This window comes from Lathamus discolor, chromosome 1 (assembly GCF_037157495.1).
Source record: "Lathamus discolor isolate bLatDis1 chromosome 1, bLatDis1.hap1, whole genome shotgun sequence".
Taxonomy (NCBI): domain Eukaryota; kingdom Metazoa; phylum Chordata; class Aves; order Psittaciformes; family Psittacidae; genus Lathamus; species Lathamus discolor.
The window spans coordinates 120,259,395-120,283,559 of NC_088884.1; the positions used below are offsets into that span (position 1 = coordinate 120,259,395).

General features: G+C 37.7%; 1 protein-coding gene across 2 annotated transcripts; it reads right to left on the reverse strand.

Moving 5' to 3' along the window:
• Positions 1 to 3,558: 3,558 nt before the first annotated feature.
• MAP9 (microtubule associated protein 9) lies at positions 3,559 to 22,459 on the reverse strand. 2 transcript variants are annotated; one of them, XM_065665233.1, is made up of 13 exons: positions 22,392 to 22,459; positions 21,316 to 21,412; positions 19,164 to 19,592; positions 16,822 to 17,039; positions 16,338 to 16,449; positions 14,108 to 14,358; positions 13,355 to 13,413; positions 12,662 to 12,827; positions 11,436 to 11,525; positions 10,614 to 10,775; positions 10,029 to 10,174; positions 8,583 to 8,715; positions 3,559 to 4,240 (listed from the first exon to the last, which is right to left on the reverse strand). In XM_065665233.1, the coding sequence occupies exons 1-13, from the start codon at positions 22,440 to 22,442 to the stop codon at positions 4,130 to 4,132; spliced, it is 2,025 nt and encodes a 674-aa protein (XP_065521305.1). In that variant the 5' UTR covers positions 22,443 to 22,459; the 3' UTR covers positions 3,559 to 4,129. The 2 variants fall into 2 exon arrangements, with proteins under 2 accessions (XP_065521305.1, XP_065521306.1); XM_065665234.1 differs by lacking the exons at positions 16,338 to 16,449; positions 16,822 to 17,039.
• Between the last annotated feature and the right edge of the window lie 1,706 nt (positions 22,460 to 24,165).

The window sequence follows — 24,165 nt, forward strand, 5'->3', positions numbered from 1 at the left end:
CATCTGGAGCACCATGTTCAGTTTTGGGCTCCCCAGTGAAAGAAAGATACAGATGCACTGGAGCAAGTCCAGGTCTTGACTTGCAAGGGTGCCATCAATGTTTGCAACTCAAACTAGTACATCCTGTTAGTCAGATACAAGTAACTCTCTTCAACACACACATTAACTGAGTAAAACGTAGCCCATGACACACAGACCAGGTAAGAGGATCTAATACTTTGCAGATATGGAAGAAAAACTGTATGATGGAGAACAAAGTACAATTTTTATTATCCAGGATGAGAGAACTGGAATAGAAAATGATTTATCAACCTGCCCGTTTAGTGCACCAATGCAACAACTTAATGCCTGAATGAAATACTTCAGAAAGAAAAAAAAAAGATACTGATCAACTTTCAGGCTCTTACTTGAAAACCCCTATGTTCATTAAATCCTTGTTTGCATTGGTGTGGCAGCAAGCAAATGTGAGTGTCAGTGACCTGGAGGAGACAGCTGTAGTGCCAGAACTCCAACTTCAGTGGGATACAGTTCCATTTCTACTTCTCATATTAGCAACAACAAAAGGATAGGTTCTGCTTAGAGATATTGCCTAGCTCATTTACATTCATCAAAGCTTTAAATAAAGATTTGTATCCTAGGATCTCATGAAAATATTGAGGACATTATACTAAAATATACTTTATTAAACACAAAATATTTTCCTTCTGCCATCAATAAACATATTAACAGGGTTTATACAGATACATTTAACATTTATATAAAGTAATCTACATATGTTATTATTTCTTGGCTCTATTTTTTCTATGACGTTTGCATCATGCTGTAACAGGTCCAAGTTTTTACAATGTAAAATTAGACAAAGCTCCCAAAATCTTATTATAGAAGTTAAACATGCAGTTTGTATCAACTGTTTTTCCATGTCTACAGATCTTCAGCATCTTCTAATTTAAAAGCTGTGAATTTATGTGAGTGCTGAGTACATCACTCCTCTGAAAGATGTCACCAACATCTTCCCACTCCTATCTTCTGTAAAAAATCTTCCACCCAATCATGTAAAAGCTTAAAGCCATTAAGGGTGCAGTATTCAATTTAGGTGCAAGCATGTGACAAACCCTTTTCTAGCTCTGCCACTATCTCTACCCTACTTTTCATGTGCATCCCTCAACCAGAGGCCTGTCCGCATAAGGACCTGCCTTACTTGCTCTAGCTAGACAATGCAAAAATGAAGATGCAATTTGTTCCTCACAGGCTGACTGCATTGCCTCAGACTCTCCTGATCTGATCATGATAGCCATACAACAAACTGCTGTCTGCTACATCTTCCCATGATATTATAATTTCTTAACGTACTAACCCTGTGTTCAAGGCTCCAAGTGCTAGAAGATGAGGACCAATGACGCACATCACTGCTCCAGCCTAAATGCCTGAATTTGTTCAGTACTTTTCCATAAAATTTGGGTGGATCAATTTGGAGTTGGCAGTTCTATGGCACTCTGCCTGTGCTGTAACTAATTCTGCTACCTCTCCTGCTGGTATCTGTAGTTTTTCCCTACTTCTGCTGCTGCCCACTGAAGCTGCTCTGGCTGGATGTCTTCTCAGCTTCTTGAAAGTTTCTGTTGGCAGTGGATTTTTTCTCTTTGGATGCCAATACTGTCATTGTGATATCACTACTACTGGAAGAAATGCCTGACTGACCATGAGGTAACGGCCAGATCCAGATCCTGAGTTCATGAAAGCCTTGTATTAATTTCTCTGCAGTATCTGTGTTACAGACTGGCCTAAGCCAGATAAAAATCTGTATTTGCTGGATCTCTGCAAAAAAATTGATGTGCAGGATTCCCTAACTCGGAACTCCTGTGGTAATGCAGTGCACTGCAACACTGCAGTGCAAGATGAAAAGCATGGGTATCACTGTGAAGAGAGCCTACAAGAAAAAATACAAATGGCCCAGGAAGACAGCCAAAGCTCCAGCCTCTTTCCTGTCCTCTCCTCTTCTTGACAAATGTCTTCCTCCTCCCATATGAAAAAAGATGAACTTATCATGGACCCATGTGAATGCTGCCCTACCTAGAAGTTCAGCATTCAAGTGATGACTCTTGGCACAAACCTGAGTCCTAAGAAGAGGCAAAAAGGTCACTATTGTCAATAAGGTCCACTGGAAGACTCAAGTGTGCATTACCTGCATACTGAATATAATCAAAGGATGGGTGTCACTAAGGTCCCTAGCTTCTCTACACTCCTCAATGGAACAAAAACTCTTCCAGCCCCAACATTTCTGCATGTGCAGCCCAGTGGCAGAAAGTGAGAAACAAATAAAGCAATAAAAGACAGGTCCAGCTCAGTTTTCTTTTGAGGAAGAAACAGAACTGATAGCAAGAGGTAGAACCAACACAGACCTGCTCAAAAACCCCAATACACAACACGGCTACCATGAACAAAGTTCATGAAAGGCAGCCGCAATATAAAATACCAGACAATATATTAAAATCTGAACCTGAATAAAAATACTTCATAATCTAGAAGCTGTATTAGATCTGCAACCCCTCCTCACAGTGGATCAAATCTGATTGTCAGACGATGTGGCTGTACCCAAATCCATCAGAACTGCTAGTGAAACCTCCCCATTGTTGTCAATATTTGCAGATTCGCCTTGAAACTGCTGATTGATAGATTAGCCTTCCTCTATACTGTGTATTGATAAAACTAGGTTAATGATGGTAACTACTCTGTTACCTATTGTTCTAACAAATATATCTTACCTTTCAGCCTTTTAGCACCAGCTTCTTCCTGTCTTAAACTTCACAAAAAGTCTGAATTAGGAATTCACAAAACTAGAGGTCATACTAAAATTAATGAACAGGCCCATATTCAAAAATGAGCCAGAATAGATATCCTGATTTCACCTTTACATACATTCTAGCAATAAATTTCACCTGTTCAGCATTCTGGCAACAAAAACAGTTATAACAAAACCAAACACCTCTAAATCCTAAGTAGCTCTCACTAAAACTTAGAACAATATCAGGAAACTAAAGAAATTCATCTGGTTGCTGGTCCTGTGGTTTTCTGTTTCTGAAGAGATGCTCCAAGGTTACATGAAATGCAGAATTAATGACTATCTCAGTGATTTATGAACAGCATAGGCCTTGAGTGAAAAAGTCTACTTCTCAAATGTTCCTCTGACTTCCTGAGGATGGCTGTCAGTCTAAACAGGAGCAAGATTCTCATTTGAGAAAATACATTTATAATTTATAGACTAAGTTTTCTTCTTGGTTGTCGATGTTGGTTTTGTTTTGTTCGTTGGTTTGTGGTTTTTGTTTTGTTTTGCTCTTTTTTTAAGAATACACATTTGAAGAGCAAACCTGATCTGGAGTGATTATTAAAATTCAAATAGAAAATACAAATGTAAGTAACAGCTTGAGTTTAGACAGTAGGCAAACAAGAGATCTGAAGATCTCTAAAGACGCGTAGTCTTGCCTTTTTTCCAAAATAGTGAGGCAAATAGCCACGAAAAAAATAAAAGGAAGGAATTTTAATAATTTACTACAGCAACTAGCTCATTAGCAATGATGAAAATGCGTTTAGGAAGCATTTACTTGGTCATGTATAAACAACCACAGAAGCCTTTAAATTCAGTGTCTAAGGCTGCCACATGAGAGCACCACTATTCTGCCCTTGCAGTTCTTATGTGAGGTTTTGCATGAAGTGCAAAACATGCCTCTGAAACTGCTGTTTCCTGTAGGAAGCAGGAAATCTATGGAAGATCTGAATTGGCAGGGGGTTTGGAACTAGGTGATCTTAAGGTCCTTTCCAACCCAATCCTCACTATTCTATGATTCTATGGTATTAACAGCTACAGTCTTAGTCCTGGATCATTTTACATTATATGCATTCCAGTTTAATTCTTTTGTAGCATCACATGGCTGACTGGATTTGTCCCCATGAAATCCTGTTTCTGCTTGATGCAGTTTTAATTTATATTTCACAATGTAACAATCTAAAAAGAAAGGATGAAACATCTATAACAGATTCAGCGAAAATCAGCTCTTATTGAAATAATGACTACCATTGTCAGAACATTGTGGATCATCTTTTCTCATAGAAGGCAATAGACAGCTCAGTAATTCTTTTAATATGTGACTTTGCCAGGTGGATTCCAGGGAGAATACACTTCGTACCGACGAACAGCCTGCAGCTTCTTTTGCTTCTTCTCAAGCTGCTCTCTCATCTCTACCTTTTCCTAAGAACAAAAAAAAAAAAGTGTCAAAACCCCACAAACCAAACCCAAACAAAAAAGCCAACAGAAAAAGTTACAATTATTGTTATACCTTTCTTGTGTGAAAAGAAAAGCTAACGTGCAATGCAGATTTACCTTTTGGAGCTTAGTGCACCCCTTCCAGGGATTCAGTCACACATTGCAAAATGCAACACAAGAGGCTACACATTCAATGTCATTTACGATTAAGGTTCCTGCCTCAAGGATGGGCTGATTTTGAGCACTCTCTAAGCAAAAAAGCCCAACAGAAGGCCCAGTGGATTAGGCACTGTATTTGTCTTGTATATAACTAGTTTCATCTTAATCACCTATTTTTGCTAAGAGGATACCTAAACCACAATGCTAAATATGTTGTTCTCATGTAAGGAGAACATTGATACATCTTTGTAACATTCTGTACTTATTAAATCATGCTTTCTATGTAGTAGAACAAACTGGGAATTAAACAATTTAATTATAAACAAGTATCTATCTAACCCATAAACTGCAAGGTTGTGATGATATTTTCCATTGTTCCAGTGATGGGCAATTAGCACGATGAAGGATTGGCAAGATACTTGCAATATTCTTTTTGTGCCTGAATGACTAATGATTTTCAAGAGACATGTCATTCAAAAAATAAATAGCAATTCTTTATATTATTTTTGAATTTTTATATTGTTCTGCATTCTTATGCTTATTCTATATAGAAGACTGCCATTTCATCATTGTGAGGACAGCATCTAAGGGTGCAGCTGCACTGGGGAGTTAGTTCTTCATGGGTGCAAGTTTTTACTTGACTGACTTAAAACAACTTCTCTCTTGGTGGAACCAAGGCTGACATTATGGACCAGAGCACAGTGCCCAATTTGGCAGCTGGCTTTCTGGCACATGAACAGTGCATTCATTCCTAGGACTAAGAACTGGCATACACATTATTGGTAGTAAAGATGTAATGAGGATGTAAAGGCTTAAGATCATTAATTGTACCAAATCCAGCCTTGGTCCCTTCCTCTTTTGCAGCCTATCAGCCAGTATTCTGAAGCACTCTAAAAGTTTTGCATTTACACATGTATGAAACTGTATTGCAGTGTAAGTCCTGCTCCTTCAAGATACCAGTAAGATAAATGTCAGTTTTACATAACTCATGATCTTAGCCCTTATTCCCTGGGCTTATTCTCTGCCTTCAACACAAACAAAACTTTATGTTCTAGTCCTAACTATAGTTAATATTCTCACAAGGCACAACTGATAAAATCTTCCCTAAAATAATAAATGCTATTTGAACTAAAAGGAGAAGAAATGGTAAAAGATTAAATCAATAACTATAGCTTGTCATACACTAGATCAACTTTATGGTACAGCTTGATTTCTCTGTGGAAGTTTCCTACTCAATAGCCTAGTAAGATGAACACATTTTTCACTTACAAAATTCTGGGAAGATCACATTCTTTAGCAGTATGACTACCACGTAATAACTGAATTTTAGATAGCACAGAAGCCTTACAACGTTTAAAAGGAGTAACAATAACAGCCGTATTTCTAACATAGTGCAATTCCAGGAGATTAAAATTCCAATATATAAAGTATTTACAGATAGATCTTATTAAATCATATGAAATGAATAATGCACATCAGCTGTTTCTAACCCAGAAAAGCAACAAATCCATAAAATTCACCTAGTACATAATTTCATGATGTTTTAAGCAGCTTTAGAATGCCAAAAATAGGCATTGAGCATGCTCAACCTCAAGGTAAAATTTCAAACTTCTAGTGCATTTAAACTTACTACGTTGATCTTCAAGAATTATTTGAAAGCAGCCTTACTTTTCATCAAATCATACTAGGTTAATGTTTACCGTATGAAATGGAGAACATATTACATCTAGGATACTCACTCTTCTCTATGTAAAACAGGTATCAAGATTACTGTCTCAGGAATAATGGAAACTAAAATGATCTGTCATTATAAACTTCCTACATGTTCCTCTTCACGTTCTACTCCTCAGAACAGGAGTGGACACTGGTATTATGCATTAAGTAAAAAACGATCATTTATCAAGCAAAATATCTAAATTAGCTTGAAGACTACTTGGTGAGCAGCAAGAGGCACATACTATGAAAGAAACAAATAAATCAGAAGCTTAATTTTCCTCCGCAGTACTAAAGTATCTCAGCTCAAGATTATCCTTTTTATGTTAGTATTTAACAAGTGTTAATAGCCTTTTTCAGGGCATTTATTTTCAAGCTTAAAAAGTAATCTTCTCTATGCACTTATGTTATCAAACATTCACAAAATGATCTCTAAAAGTGTTAAGTAACAAAATTTCCATTAACATAAAAGCAGAATGTTACTTATATTTTAGAAAAAACTACAAGGAGATTTTTATGTCAGTTTTACTCATGCATTTATAGTCAACACCTGGTTCAGGAAAGCTGAGGACGAATTTACACATGTATTTTTGTTTCATGTTAATGAAAACATAGTAGAATACTTCCCACTATATTACCTCTATTCTATTTCCCTTCAGACAAAATCCTCTTATTTGAAGTAATACACTTAAAAGGCTTCCACAATTCTGCCCTCTCAGATTTGATGCTTGTTTATCTACCTGTAAGCAGATATCATCCTAGTTCCCTTGATAATACATTGTGATTTCATGGGCATTTCTCTCCTGCAGTTCACTGAAGGTGTGTATTTTCTCTATTACTATGCAAAGTGAGATAATATTCTGGCCAAACACGATACAGACCTATCGTCTGGTATGCTTTCTCAAATAAAAGTGTTTTAGCTGCAAAAGCCAGCATAATTTCTGAAAGCAAAAATGTGAAGACCAGGAATGAGACACATCAGTCAACACTTGCACATAGGCACCGAAAAAGAGACAATTTTAGAGGTTCCTCTGCCAACCAATTCAGTACCTATCATATCCTCCAACACCTGCTTATTTTTCGAACTCTATGTCTTATGTAAGCACCTGTACATCCTCTAGTCATTCCTCCAACTAGTAAAACTTTCATTAATCATCTCACAGAAGTGATGACCTTATGAATTTATTCACTATTTGGACAGAGGAGCATGTGCTAGGCAGCACATTACATTCTCCAGAAAAGGAGTAATTCTTTTACCTTCATACAGAGTCCAAGACTGCAAAGAAGTCAAATGTACAGTGAGAGGTAACTTCATGCTTTGGTACAACTACACTAATTCAGGATAGTCCGAGTAAGTGGAGCATACTGGGACAGAGCATTAGCTACTCAAAGGATAGCAATTCCTTCTTGGAAACCAGCAAGAAATAATCTAAGATGGGACATTAACTATTTGTCAAAACTGAGATGGAAATCACTTGACAAAGAAGACCAAAGAAAACACATCTTTCCCATGATTACAGAAATCAGAGGTATTCTAATAGGGAAACAGGTCAAAGAAGATCTTAAAAGACTTAAACCTAAGACTAAAAAGGTTTGAAAATAGAAGGGAAAACATGCAGGTTCTTCCTGTTTTATGTAACTGAATGCTAAGGACCTTAAACCAGCTGAGTTGCATGATCCCATTCTTATAAACTGCAACAGAAACCATATGGACAGGATACATAACAAAAGCCACAACAGAGAGACAACAGAAGAAGCACTCTCATTCTAAGAAAACCTTGAAAGTCACTATGATGAATGTGTCACAGGGTGAGGATGAAACTGCCAAGTTTTCCTTTAACTAACAAGTCACACATCTTTAAGAAAACAATGTATGCTCTCTTCTAGTTTGTCATTCTGTAGCAAGGAGAAAAATAACAAAACTGTGTTATTGTTAGGACTCAAGTACTAGGTTAGTTTTCTCCTTAAGAGCTGTGACCAAAGTAGGCTGCTGCAGGAAAAATATAGTTGGGAGCATCAGAGTTCCACCCTTTCTAGTAAATGGATATGCTCATTACAAGTGCCTTCATCAATTTTAAGGTATACAAGTCTCCACTTTAAATGATTCTTTGAATATATATGCACACTGTCACTGCTGGTGACGCTGCTTGGCTTTGCAGGCCCTTCAGAGATGGTTGCTCCTGACATGGAATGTCAAAAAATTAAGACTAATTGTACAATGCAAAACGCTATGACATGTAGGTAGGCAGAATATGTTTTCTTGCATGCTAAATATCAAGCCCACCATATTTTACCAATTCGCTTCAGAAATTTGGGGAACTAGCTATGTAATGCTGCCATCATCTGGCCTCTCTCATAACAGCACGAAGAAACATTAGTATAGCAATACTTCAGTGCTCACACTTATTAATGCATTAATCTTTCTAGTTTTGACAGAGTGAAAAGAAAAATATACCAGCCATTTTTCATATTCCTCCATAGCCTTTTTGTTTTTTTCTTCCTTTTTTGCCTGTTGAATTTCCTGCTTTCTTCTCTCGCGGATTTTTTCTGCTTTCTTCTGTTTTATATATTCTTCCTTTTTTTCATTCCTGTATAATGACAGGGAAGAACAGGAGATCATCATGTAACAGAATAAATGCTGCATCTGTGACTGATTAACTAAATTGAGTCAAAAGAGATATTTTACACATTTGATAAAAGATCAAGAATATATATTTACAATCTTCAAAGTACATCTTTATATATTACCATATTACCCAGGTATACATGAACCTACAGAATAGTAGCATGCCATCAGCTTTTCTGTACTACTTTCACCCTTATTTGGTATCATAAAAAAAATAGACTTAAAACTTCTGTGAGCAATAGTAAGTTGTGCATATTCTATGAAAACTCTTTGTCTTGTAAATTAACAAAGAATTGCTCCAGCATACATATCTCATTTGCTTCTGAAGACATCTACATTCACACTTTGTATTTCACAGAACTCTTACATAACGATTTACCTTCCTTCCTATGGCCTGGTAATGAAGCACGAGACTAATCAGATGACAAATTATAGAATCACAGAATCATAGAATGGTTTGGGTTAGAAGGGACCTCAAAGATCATGCAGTTCCACCCACCCGGCCTGGCCTTGAACACTGCCAGGGATGGAGCATCCACAACTTCTCTGGGAAACCTGTTCCGGTGTCTCGTCCCCCTCACAGTAAAGAATTTTTTCCTAATATCTAATCTAAAACTACCCTCTTTCAGTTTAAAACCATTCTCCCTTGTCCTGTCACTCCATGTCCTTCTAAAAAGTCCCTCTTCAGCTTTCCTGTAGGCACTCTTCAGGTATTAAAAGGCTGCACTAAGGTTTCCCCAGAGCCTTCTCTACTCCAGGCTGAACAAGACCAACTCTCTCAGCCTGTCTCCATAAGAAAGGTACTCCAGCCCTCTGATCATCTTTGTGGTCTCCTCGGGACTCACTTGAGCAGGTCCGCTTTCCTCTTTTTTGGGGGGCCCCAGAGCTGGACACAGTACTCCACAGCTGGGGTCTCACAACAGCAGAGGGGCAGAATCACCTGAAACAGCCCAGGACAGTGTTGACTGTCTGGGCCTTGAGCACACACTGTCAGCTCATGCTGAGCTTCTCATCAACCACTCAATGAATATTACTTCTCAGTTGCAGTATCTCTGCTTAGTCAGTAGCCTTCTGGGGAGGAAAGCACTTCAGTTACTAAACTGAAAGAAGCTTGTTCTCATTGTTACACTTGTTCTCCATTGGGACTGAAGATTGTGATCCCAAGCATGTCATTGTCTCTCAATTAAAAGCACACCAAGCACTCACAGAAGACCTGCTGCATTTATAAACAAAGATGTGGAAACTATGATATTCCAAACCCCAGTGGAGTAGTACCATTTTTCAACTGCTGACTTGCTGTCTCTTTTCTTCTCTGCAACCAGCTCCTCTTCTTTCTTCTTCTTTCTTGATTCAGACTGTTTTTCCTTTCTGCTTTGCTCTCTTAAATATTCCATTTTTTTTTCTTTCCATTTTTCAAACGCCTGAAGAAAACTACAGATTCATTAGAAATCTTACCCCTCACCTTTTTGTCAGAATTCATTTGCTTTTTCTGTATTATTATTTTTTTCTAATTTCTGCATATTCCAATTTTGGAATATTTGTAGCATTGCTCAGAAATGGGTATCACTGTATCTAAAAGAATAAATTATTTTTCCCCAGTTCATTGCCAGTGTATTCATATGGCGTTTATTTTATGTTCAATCAGTTGAACAGAAATATGGAAAAATGTCTGTTTGGGTGCAAATGTTAACATTACATACTTCCAACAGAACAGAATCTCATATGAGCTTTCTTAAAATATTACTATGTTTGGATTTTAGAATCTAGTTTGCTTCTATCTCTTGCTGGATTAGTCAAAATTATTCTCAACAATCTCCTGAACCATATCAGATACACATTCATGTACATATTTCACATCACCTTCTGTGCTGCTTCACTTTTATCCTTATTCTGTTCTGCTGCTTCATTTTTCTTAAGTTCCTCAAGCTTGTTTTTTTCCCTTAACTCCTTTGCTTCTCTTACTTTCTTTCTTTTCCATGCTTCAAAAGATGCAATTGCTTCCTCTCTTTTAACAGCTTCTTTCTAGAATGAAAATAAGTCTACATTTAAATACAGTTAAATATAAAATTATAATTGAAATAGTATGCTTTAAACTCATTATCAAATGTAGGATGAGACGGAGTGATACGGAAATGGAAAATGATTTGCAGACAACATTCTAAGTAATACTCAATCAAGTGAGACAAACTACTCCTGCAAAATATATGTAGAAAAATATGGAATACATGTTAAATGCTTAGAAGTGAAACATCATAAATACTTTAAAAGCCAAATCTAAGAATTTTGTATGGTACTAATAAAAATAGAGTCTTCCATAGATAATCATCTCTTGAGATAGGGAGCACACTCATTTTCTAACATAGTCTAAATTTAATGACAAATTAAAACTTACGACCTCAAGGGTTGCACCTCCCAAGGTCTTTGCAAACAAACCTGAAAATTACTCTACAAAGCACACTTTTAACATACCTTATGAAAATGTGTAGGGAAGCATAAGCTACACACACTTTACAGCAACCATAAGAAGTAGAACACACCATTTAGTGTTTCAACTCACCTCATGCTATTTAGAAAAAACAAGATGCCTTAGAATAGCAGTGATGCAACTAGGCATAAAGCACAGGTAAGCATACTTCAAACAATTATAGTTTTTCAGCTTCTTAAACAAGAATGTAAACAAACCTTTTCAATATCGTTCCTCAGATTTTCAGCTTTCTCCTTTTCAATCCTCTTTGATTCCCGTAGGAAGTGCTTTTTCATTTCCAACCAATTCTGTGAGAATCATTAGAAGAGTTTTATACTTTTGAAATCTTTATAAACTATAACTAAAAAAGTTCTGTTAAAACAACCAAATATTATTAGAGTAGCAGCAATATAATGACCACCAAAATTACTCTAAATTCTTCCATGTGCTACTTAAATAACTACTCTATTTGGAAGAGCAAGCTGTGATCATGTAAACATTGTGATCAAAAAAGTCTAAGGTTCTAAAATTATAGCTATAAAATACAAAAAAGCTTAAGGATCTTTCAGAAAGAACCCTTAAAATCTTTTAAAAAACCTACAAAAAATGTAAGCATGAAGAAAAAAGCAAGAATGGAATAAGGATTCTTATCACTTGGTATATAGACCATTGTTTACATTTATTGTCGCTGTAATTGTCTACCTATAATTAAGAGAATAAAATCCAGCTGTGAAAAGAGACACTTCAAGTATCCATAAAGTGTTATGAGCCATCAGGCTTAAATTTTCAAGGTTTAACTAAATATTTGGTAGGCTGCTTAGAGATGCAAGTGTCCTAAATGAAGTCTATTTTACCTTTAAAATAATGGAGACAATGTAAGTATGGATGTGAGGTTTGAAATTTTGTTCTAGAACAATAACCAGTATTCTAAACACACACAAATATGAACAGCATCTGTAAATAAAAGTTTTTCTTACACAGATTAGTAGCAAAAATCCGTTGGAACTCATAAACTAATCTTTATGAAATTCTACACAGAATCCACATAGATTAACCCTTCTGGTGAGAATACTAGACTAGACACTTTTCCTGAATGCCAACTTAACAGAACATAGCAGGAAAAGAAACTTGAAGTTACACACTTACCTATGTTTAGGAAGAAGTAGAAATAGAGAAAAAAAAATATATGTCTAGAAATAGTCTGACACAATAAATTGTGAAACATGGTATGTCCCTCGTATCTAGCTTTTTAGTCCATATTTGATAACAAGGCATAGCCAACAGAATAAAAAGATTATTATACCTGTAAGCATATGCAAAGAACATACTGAGAAATACTGATCTCCAGGAAATAGGAGGCATTGACTCCTATAACAGCGCCTTTATATGCATAGTTTTGTTTGTTGGTTGTTTTGTTCATTTTTTATTTGTTTTCATGATCTACCTGGAAAACAGCTGCTCGTAAACTATCTGCTTGGTTAAATTCTGTACTGTTCTTCTGAACGTGTTTATCCTCCAACACCTTTAATGTTCCCATATACTGAGATGAAACAGCTGTAGCTGATGGAACAGCTTTCACTTTTTTCTTTAAGTGTGCAGAAAACAGAGACCTATAAAAATACCAAGACACAAACATATTAACAACTTTTCCATTTACTGTAGCTGACAGCAAGGTGTATTCCTTTTATCTCAGTGTATATTAAAAGTTACTGTGATTGTCTTTTACATGTACTTGGCTGGGCATAAGGGAAAAAGGAAGATGCCCATTTTCTCCTGAGGGCTTTACTATTGCCAAAACAAGCCACTACTCAACATATTCAGCCAAAGAAAGTTTAAAAATCCCTTGCCCATTTATCTACAAAACAGCTTAAAACCTGTAAAGACATCACAAACTAGGTGCATTGGTGGAGCTAGAAGACCACATTCATTACAGACACTGGCAAAAGACTTGGAATCTGATCTGGTACAATCCTGAGCAAGGGTTAGAATAGCATGCCACATCTACTAAACTTTTTTCCTGTTTAATTGTTAGCAGTGAAGACAACACTGACAGAAAATAAGAACGAAGCAGCATTGTCAGGGCAGTTACATGCATCTCACACTCTGCGGAGTCTGATACATGGCATCTTTCTCTTACCTGTCAGATAAAGAAGCTTTCCTGACTTGTAAAACACTCTCTTTTGTTTCATTTAGTTTCTAAGAAACACAGAGGAAAAGTAAAATTATAGAGTTATGTAACAGAACCAGACTAGGATTAAACAGATTTCTACAATCTAATGACAATGTTGGGAGGGAATTAGACTCAATGATCCCTATGTGTCCTTTCCAACTTGAGACATTCTGCGATCATAAGATGTTAGAAAAATAGGCAAGAAAGCCACTTTAATATAGAAAAGGTACAGTACAGGGTAAGAAATAAAAAAAAAAAGAAGTTTCCCTGTTATTATATCAACACTCTTTTAACTGTTTTTAATACTTAGCTTTAACAATTACGTATATCTGCATATTTTCTTTCTTATGATAAAGTGCTTTGCATCTTATCCATTATTCAAGTCACACCATGGATTCCATTCTCTGACAACATACACTGCCCATTCCAATTCTTCTAACCTCACAACAGCGATTTGATGTTTTCACTTGGATAAGGTTATTTCTTAAGAAGGGAAAACACACATTTATTTGATTTAAATTATTTGTTTAAAAGGTATTTCCTACATCTTCCTTAAAACTACACAGAATGTCTCAGAGCCTCAATTCTAGAAGCCAGAAAGAAATTATCAGCTTTACAGAGGTTTGCACGTTTAAAGTACCAACAGTAACTTTACAAAACATTTTACTGTGCTTCTAGGACATTGTTCTAAACAATGGTAAAAATGCATATGAATAATACCTTGATACAGTCCTCTGAAGTGTTCTTTGCCTCCCGATGCCCAGATTGATCATTTACCGATGCCTCCTGTATTGTACCAGTTACTACTTGCCCTTCCACTGTTTTCACCGTTTCATCTGAACTATCTTCTGCTGACTTCTCTAATTTCTTTGCTTCCTCATCTACTGTGTTCATCATTGCTTCTGTCACAGCAGAGGACTTTCTATTATTGTCCTCCAGTTTCAAGTCACTGGTGATGATCTGATCTTGATCTAACAGGAAAAAAAAATATTGAAAAGACACATTAACAAGAATTTCATTGTTTCCAAGTATTGTTATTTCTGCACTAAAACCACCTCTTTCTGAAACATGTTATAAAATTTGATGTAATTTTTTTTAATGTGTACTTCTTTCTAAGAACTATATGGACTGTTAGAAGAGTATTCATTTGTATTGTATTTACATGTAAGACTGGAGTAGCAACTGAAGTTTTAACAAACATTCTCGAATATGACAGCACGTCAAAGGCAAAACTTCTCATCTGCTTTGCTACCCAAACATGGTTCTAGTGGAAAAAACAAAAGCAAGAGCCATTGCAACCACAGCAAGAGTTCTTCTGACATCTAGCAAACTACTAATGAAGTTTCTACAACAACTTGGGTCACAAAAACTGCTTTCATTGTGGTGTTTTTCAGAGGTATGGGACACACAGGGAAACAATGGAAAGATCCTGTGGTGGGGATTTAAACAAAACATCACCTCAAATTAAATGTATGCCTAAGTGGTGAACTTGTAATTTATGACACACTTTATTAATAATACTTAAACCCCCCTTTTTTATCAGATCTGTATCAATGCAAAGATCTAAATTTGTAAAACAATTCAGACACAAATCAGAAAAGGTCATGGTAAACTCCAAATTACAGTCTTCTACAATCTTTAGATGGAATTCTCAAAGGAAATATAAATTGTGGATTAAGAGATTAACTCCAAGTTACCTGAAGAAAGGAGTATCAGTGCTGACAATCCAAAAAAATTAACCTAGATTTACAATGATGATGGTAAGTTCTAGGTGACAAGGAGGATTCTGAATTTATATGAATCATTTTCTATTATGTGTTGATATGTAAACTTTTATTTACTTTACACTTACTAGACAGTAAAACTTCACGTAAACTGTTGGCATCAGAAACTGTACAACTCTAATTAAACTGCAACATGTAGCGCACAGGGTGACAGCAGATTTACTATGAGCACTATACAGGATGAACTTCACACACAAGTCAGTTTGGCTTTGTTTGCAGAATGGATACAAAATATCAACCTTCCCTTAGTTAGCTGAGAAATGCCACATGAAACTTGCAAGTATTATTATTGCAGTTACTTTCTTGACAGTTCAAGCTATACAAGTTTGATCAGTCTTCTGGGAATTCTTACACCTGCACACTTCAGCATCATACTTAAACAATTTTTTCCAATCCCTTTTCCTCTACCTTTGTTAAAGTCTCTGTATCATTGTTTCTATGTCCTTCTTTGTCCTGACACCACCACCTTTATTATCCTCTTTCTCTTATGCTGTCCCTGCATGTGGAGAATCTACCCATTACACTGATGTGTAAAAAGGTTTCTAAAAGCCCATTCCAGTGGTTTTCAACCTGCGGACCACTCAGTCTGAAAAAAAAGAGGACTAAGAAAGGTAAAGTCAATGGATACTGTTGAGAAGCTTACAGATCTGATATTTCTTAAAGGGTCTGCACATCCCCTAAGAACTGTTAGCGATTCACAAATAAAAAAAAAAAAAGGCAAAAAATCCCACAACTCAGTTTATACTAAACTTTGTGGGAAAAGTGCAAGAAAAAGTGAAAGGTCTACCCTAGTCATGTTGACTGCAAAAGAGGAAATTAAAAGACTTATGCCTCAAAGATGCTTATAGACAATGATGCATACCATTGACATAAATCAAAGTACAAAATCTAAATTCTCCAACTTTAATCTCTTCCTTCCATTCCTGGGATGTCTCTAAAACCAAATTTCTCAGTACCTGGTATGATACTGCATTTGAACATACCCGCAAGGAGGCTAGGCCATTCTCAAAATCAGAACAAAAGGAGACACAAGGGCATGAGAGACATACTGCGAGGGAGTAGAACAGAAATTAAGAATGCTGCTGATTTTAAGATTACTTGTACCATTAGATATTACTAAGGTATAAATGGTAACAATTATCTGGTTGTACGTATCTAGGCTCTACCTTTTACAGGTGGTGCTTCTCCATACATCAGTAAATCGGAGTCTCCAAATCTTTCATTTGGGGAAGTAAAATTAATGGAATATGATGGTAAAATACTTTCTAGGCATGGACCCTGAGATCAGAAAGTGACAGACATATAAGTGAGCAAATCATAGCACATCAGTATAATTTAACTTGACTTTATAATACTTTGACAGAATGCTTGTCAGAACTCTCTAGGAGAAGCATAAATCTTAATTTATATTTGTAGAAAAAAATGCACAGTAAGCACATATGGCTGCAAACCATCACAAAATCTTTAGAAAGAAAAACAATTATGTTCTCTTATCTGGCCCTCAAAAGAATGCTACTGGCAAAGACTTTTTTTCCCACTCCTTTTTTTTTGTCCTATGTTTCTCCCTGAAAGTTTTGTCAGCTAAATGACAAAAAGGTTTCTCAAGTTTTCAATGCAGATGGCAAAAAATCAACACATATACTCTCTTACTTCAGCACCAGGGCTTTTGGCAAGCAGTTTTTTCTTGGATGTGGCTTGGGCATTCTTAGCAGTTAGGGACGATGATGCCGAAAACGAAGAAAATTCTTTTCTAGAAGTCATTTTTCTTTCTGACCTATTTTCCACAGGACTACTTTTTCTCAACATACTTCTTCGTTGAGGTGATGGTCTAGAACAGGTATCTAATGAAGGAATGCTGACATTCTCAGCTGAAAATAAACATTACAGCTTCAGTTATGTCTACTTAAAGAAATTTAGTCTGGAACACTATTTTGTCAAGACAGATTCAACTATTTTCAGTTAAATGAGCTATTTAAATAATAGCACAGCTTTCTTAACACAGTGAGGCCATACACAAACATCTATATAACGAGTTACAGCCACTTTTTCACAAAGTTTAATGAAAGTTTTACAGCTTCTAATATGATCTCTACATAGACAATCTATGAACTTTTTTTTTCCATTTATCATTTTCTCTGTACATATTGAAACCACACTTAAGGGCTTATCTGCAACTAGAGAGAAAGACTTAAGAGTTTTCATAAATCTGGAAGAGAGCATACTTAATATAGCTCTGTTGTAAGAAAACCTTTCTGCAATTCTGCTTGTCCAGTTATCTACTAGTGAAGGTACAAAGGGAAGACTGCTTCATTTGTTCTGCACAGTGCAGAACAGAACAACCTAGGTAGGAGGAGACATCATTAAGAAATGCAGTCAAAGAGGAGGGCTTGCACTGTGTTTCTAGCTTCTTCAATGACGTCTCTGCTCCCTGCCTAAGGCAGTCAGTCACTGGGCAACAGAACCACCATCCAAAAATTTCTCACAGATTTCTATCCTCTGGCTTCTCACCTTCCTCCTGCTTAGTAATCCTACTTTTTTCACGTTCTCTTCCCCCTGCCCTGCTACAAACAAAATCAGGCCATATAACCTTTCTACCTCCTTTTTCTTTATGCATGCTGATCCACACAGAAACACTTATCTAGTTGTACACATTGCCACATAAGCATTTCTTACTAAGTCCTAGTTCATGCAATTCTATCACAGGAAATCAGAGAATCACCAGACCCATACAGCACACTCATCTGAGTAATGTCTATGTAATTAGTGTAAAGTTAAGAGAGCTAAGAAGTCACAATATTCCTGCAAGTGCACCAACAGTTTTTCCATACATTAAATTACAAGAAAAATCAAAACAGCAGAAAAAGCTGATTAATCTCTGGATAATCACCTCCTCTGTTGGACTGAGATCAATTTATCTAATGAAAGAAAAATTGCAATGGTTGACTACTGATGATAATATGCTAGTATCACTGTACTACTTAAGATTCACATGAAGAAAAGGATTACGTCTTCTGCCAACTACACAAGCATACCGGTAAGAAAAGTCATCTGCCTAGCTGCACATTCACATATCCAGCCCTTTGGTGCCATCATGTGGAATGAAAAAAAGGAGCTGACATCACTAATCATGCTGTATCAATTTCAAAGCTGTAATCTTCCATCACAGGTAATGACAGTCATAAATTTTTCTCAACATCAAATAGAATGAATTATTCTCATGTTAGGAAGTAGATAAAAAATATGAAGTCCTTTGATATTTGAAATTTGTAAAAGTATATAAAGTCAGTCATCAGAAAGGTTTTGTTTTCATATTAAAAATTAATTAGCTGTTCTTATAACGAAACATTAAAGTTCAGGTTTCTTAGTTATTTGACTATTTCAAAAGTGTCTCAGTAACTGCAAAATAAAAGATCATTTGAAGTTTGAACTTTGTGACGATGAGAAGTCTATCATTCATAAATGTTTTGGTTGCAGCTCATTTTCTGGATTCTGTTACATTACAGCACTGTGATGTCTCAGCATGACAATTTCAACATTGTATTTGTGAACACCGCAGTTCAACTTCATTGGCCATAGAGAAGGGATGCCTGTTTAAGGACCTTTCCATTAAAGGGTACACATATGCTGTGGATACCGTGTGAATCTGTGCTATGCACACACAGAGAAGGCAACTCTGTAGCCCTCCCACACCTTCCATGGACATACACTGATGAAGAGCTGGACCCAAAGTAGCACCCAAAACAACTGTTTTTCGGCTCCTGAAAAGAAAAGGGAAATAAGAACCTCCTGCTATTTGGCCCACATTGGTTCAGGTTAGCCTCTGGCAGCTGGAGGACAGCAAAACATGCATTTTTAGAAGAATATTGAATAAATTTCCTGCAAGCCAAAGCAGCTGATACTTAACAGAGAAAATAAGCTAAGTTACAACACTTTAAAATATTGTAATATGGCTAAGCAAGTAACAGGAACAACATTCAAACGTTTCTATTCACCTGATGCTGAGGCATTTCTTGGTTTGTGCACCCGTGGCTTTGGTATTGGTATTTTTCTCTCCTGATTTGTTTTCTTCTGTACTATATGAATAGGCAAGTTATTGCAGTGGTCACTTTCATTATTATCACACCGTACTTCTTCAGCAGCTGAACACACTTCATTATTTTTTCCGTCATCACCGCCATTTTGACTTTTCAAACATTCTTCTTCACCATCTTTTCTGTCATCCTGCATGTTTTCACTTTCTAAAAGTGTTATTTGCTGAAGCTTCTTTTCATGAAAGGATAAAGACAAGTCATCAACAGATTCATTTTCCAAATCTGCTGCTTTTTGTGAAGCATCATCATCTGAGAGAGGACTCTCAACAGCAACTGATTTCTTAGTGCTTTCATCGCTTGAATAACTTTCATTAAGTTCTTCCCCAACACCTGAAAATAACACATTATCAACTTCTACTTGAGACATGTGTAAAAAATGAGACACAAACTGTATCTTCTATAACTGAAAAGTATTTTTCATGTAATATTCTTCTCACTTAAGTCTCTGAACATTTCTCCTTCTGTACCTCTGATCTCTGCAAAGCCACCAAGCTAGATAGTTATTCTGCTTCCTTTCCTGTCATCTATTTCCACGGACCCAATCCAAATAAAATACTTCAAATATTCACTGGTTAGTTCTTATCTGTTATGCAGTTCAAATCCTTTCAAAAAACTAGGTCTCCAATGCCATAAGTGGAAGCAAGTCAGCAATCACAAAAGTAGGCATGTCTGGTTACCAGAATCCAACCTCCATTCAACCTGCTTCTATTGAAAGAATAGCAATTCCTTCTAATAGAAAGAATTCTATTCTCTTCAATTCTGTCTCATCTGAAACCTACTAGAAGATACTCAAAGGAGGTATCTGCTCCAATGCTAAGGTTCATGTGTTTAACAAAAATATTTCTATCTTTGTGTAGCCTGCTATTTTTAAGTGACTTAATTTCAGAGTCCAAATGCTTGAGGAAGACAACAAAAACTGTCATGATAGCTGAGTAACATAGTTCATGCAGGAGGAGGAGCTTTTTTTCTAAATCTTGTTAGCAAAGGCAAATCAAAGCATCTCATAAACTTTTAAAAGACGTTTCAGATGCGAATGAAAAACAAGACATGGAGGAAGTCCTTTGAAAAAGGACAGGCTGAGACAGTTTGGCTTGTTCAGCCTGGGGAAGAGAAGGTTCCAGGAAGGCCTTAGAGCAGCCTTCTAATACCTTGTAGGGGGCCTACAAGAAATCTGGAGAGGGACTTTTTACAAGCGCATGTAGTGATAGGACTAAGGGAAATGACTTTAAAAGAGGGCAGATTTAGATTAGATATTAGGAAGAAATTTTTTACTGTGCAGGTGATGAGGCACTGTAACACGTTGTCCAGAGAAGTTGTGAATGCCCCATCCCTGGAAGTGCTCAAGGCCAGGTTGGATGGGGCTCTGAGCAACCTGGCCTAGTGGAAGGTGTCCCTGCCAATGGTAGGGGATTTGGAACTACATAATCTTTGAGGTCCCTTCCAATCCAAACCATTCTATGACTCTATGAAAAATACATTATGGTATTTAAGACTCATATTTCCCTTAATATGCTCCACCATATGAGGAGGAAGAAGAGACATTTGACCAATCTCCTTAGACTAAACATAAATATTACCAAATATCAAATACATCCTGTCCCAATAAAAACAGCCAGATCAAATGTGTTCCTGATTAGTGTACGCTGCCAGGCAAGCATACTAGCGTGCTCTACAGTGTGTCCTGCAGCCCTTATTTGCTGATTGTCCAGACTGGGAAAACAGTAAGACAACACAGCTTTCTCGCTGCCCATGTGCACTTTCATTCACAGTGCTGTGTGCTACTGTCCCATACAGGTGTAAAGAGTACGGTTAGGAAGTAAAACTGGCCACTGCAACTGTGGGAAACAGCTTCTGGTCTAAGAGGTTAGCATCACCACTGATTCCACTGAGAGTTCTGCTCCTAACTTGGAAGAGAAGGACTAAATGATTTAGAAGCTGTTAGAACACAAAATCTTGGACAATGAAATCTACTGACTCACAAAGATTGTCTGTGATCTAGTAATGAGTTAAGAAAGTGAAGAACAACAAGGAAGAATATTTACTTTTGTCTTACCATTTATCATGTTATCTTTGTCACTCTCAAAGTCATCTGAGTATTCAGCTGCTTGTTCTCTGGCTGCATGCGCAGTAATTGCATTTTGTAGCTCATCCTGAAATGGTTTCACAAATAGCTCTTACATAGAAGGGAAAACTCACTTCTTTAAGATCAGCATCAATTCCTCCCTCCCACACATACATAAGATTAATCTATTTAACTGTAAGCTATTGTGAAGGCTAAGTAAAATACACTATTTTCAATTCATCATCACTCCCCAAACTTTCCTTTGTTTTATATATATATATATATATATACACACATATATATACACGTGTGTGTACAAAATCCATGTATTAAATTTATATCTTTGTCAGAAGAAATGTATCTTGCATTTTCCATTTTTGGCAATAATTATGTATCACCATTTGACACTTCTTCCTCCTCTCATTGGTTTTGCTGGGCAAGAACAGCACAACAAAAATGCCTGCACAGCCACCAGTGACAGGGACAGTGATCAGGGGCCTCTTTGTTCAGTGTTGCAGCACAAGAAACTGGTGGCAGGTCCAAAACAACGGAAGAACCACTGGTATTCTGGACTCCCTGCTGCAGGACACCGTGGACACAGCACATATACACGGGTTATAAATGCAACTAGACTTGCTTACAGCTTAAAAATGCATCGAGAAAGGAGTCTGAGCTGATTCAAGACTGAGTCACACACCACTGAAGGCCTTAGGGCAGGTGTTCTGACATGCCCTGATGCTGTTCCTGAGGCACCTGCTGTCAGCCGCTGCTGGTCCTTTAGCCAGACATGTTTGCAGGGCCATGAAGAACAGGGAAGTCAAGCTCTCCACATCCTATAGCTACCGCCTCCCAGGTCATGCACAGGGAGCAGCTTCTGGTGTCCGCACACAAGGACGCCGGCTGCCCAGTTTTCATTTTGGTTTGCTAAACCGGCTTGTCCTTAACAGCGAATTGCTGTGTTCGCGGTCGCAGAAACCCGCTCGCAGCCAAACGCCACCGCCGCCGCTGCCCGGTCCCACAGGCCGCGCTCCCCGCCCGCGGCCTGCCACCGCCAGCCCCCCGCTCACCTGCCCCGCGCCGCGGCCCGCCGCCCGCCGCACTCTTGCTGCTCTCGCCATGGCGGCACCTCCTCCTGCCTGCCGGCCGGCCCTCCGAGACGCGCCGTCGCTCCGGCCCGCCGCCCCGGCGGCACTGCCTGTCGCCTAGCAACGGCGCCCAGTGACCGGACAAAGCGCGGGCCAGCGCCGGGGCTGCAGGTGGGGTGGCACCCGCGGTCCTGCGGCGGCGAGGGGCAGATCGCTGGGGCCGGCCCAGGCCTCCGGGGCCGTCGTGAGCCGGCGCAGACGTTAAGGACAGCGGAGGACAGACATGTCTGTGCATCGTCACTGAGGCCTTCTGCCACCGCTGGGCAACTTTCTTACCTTACCTCACCCGTGCTTTGAACAAACATCTGTGGTCCACAGGATTTATTGTTTCTGCCCATACGCCACATACAGCCCACATACCTGCACCCACAAGGTACAGGCATAGGCATATCATTGTGACAGAAGGCGTGGGTTCATCAACCCTGCTCTTCCAATCGGGTAACTGTCCAAAATGTCCATCTTTGGATTTAAATCTTAGATTAAAATTCTAAATTTTAGAGATTAAGGGGTGACAATGGCGTGGATGTAATTCACCTGGTGCTTGTACCTCCTAATACTCCAGTTTGTATTTCCCCCAGTGGTGGTTGAGCAACACGTGTCAAGCTCACTAGCCCCTGGCTGCCCAGACAGCTCGCCAAGCAGCACGTGTCCTTGGCTGTCCCCAAGCTTGTCTGTCCTTCATATGAGCAGTGATGGGGCGACCAAACTGCAGAGTGATCTGGGAATATTGATCTCATTCATCAAAAGAAAGCTGTTGACGTCAGGACCACATACAAATGCAGACACTTCTATTCTTCCTCCAGTTTAAATGCTTCTGATTGCTCCTTTACTAAAATAAGATGTGGTCCAGTTGTTTCAGTGATAATAAAGGACTTCTAACGTGCTTTCTGTACTGGTGTTATATTTGCATGTATTAATATTCCTCCAAATGCATTAGATTTTCACATGTGCAGAAGAAAATCTCTCTGACAGTAACATGGAGAGAATATGTAGGACAGAGGACAGAGCCTTAGGACTTGTTTGCCTCTTGTTTATTTATGTAGAGTTATATTGTAAAAACAGTGCCTTTATGCAAAGGCCTCAACACACTTAGGAGGAAAGAGGACTCAAGTTCTAACACATAACCTTGTGTTTAAACTGACAACTGTGAATGATTAATTGATATTTATGGATCATCCATGAGTAGCTAGCTGCTTTGTTTACCTATGTTTCTTTATGACCAACTAATGCTTGATCTGCTGATTTTTCATGGCATTTGTTGAGACTTATGCTTGCTGCACAATTTTTTGTCCTCTATTCAGCCTTAATTTTGCATCTATGCAATTCAGTCTCTCTGTGGAAATTGGACATACTTGTTTAGAATTTAAAAAGTAAGAAAAAAGAAATGTATATGTTCTTTCTCTGTAATAATGTTTGTGATTGCTAGCATTAATATTGTTATTAATAACGTTAGCGATTGGTAATATGTTAGCAATCGCTGACATTATTGCAGGTTAAATTATGTCCATGTCACAAAAACATGAGCTGCACACTTTATTAAATTCCATAAGGTGGCAGCAAAATATTTTAAAATTTTAAAATCTGTTCATTTTTCTGGTAAATGTCCTTTATCCTAGCTTCTTTTTCATTACCACTGGTGTATATAGGAGACACTGTATTATTTTAGATCAGTTTTCCAGCCTTACATATACTATAG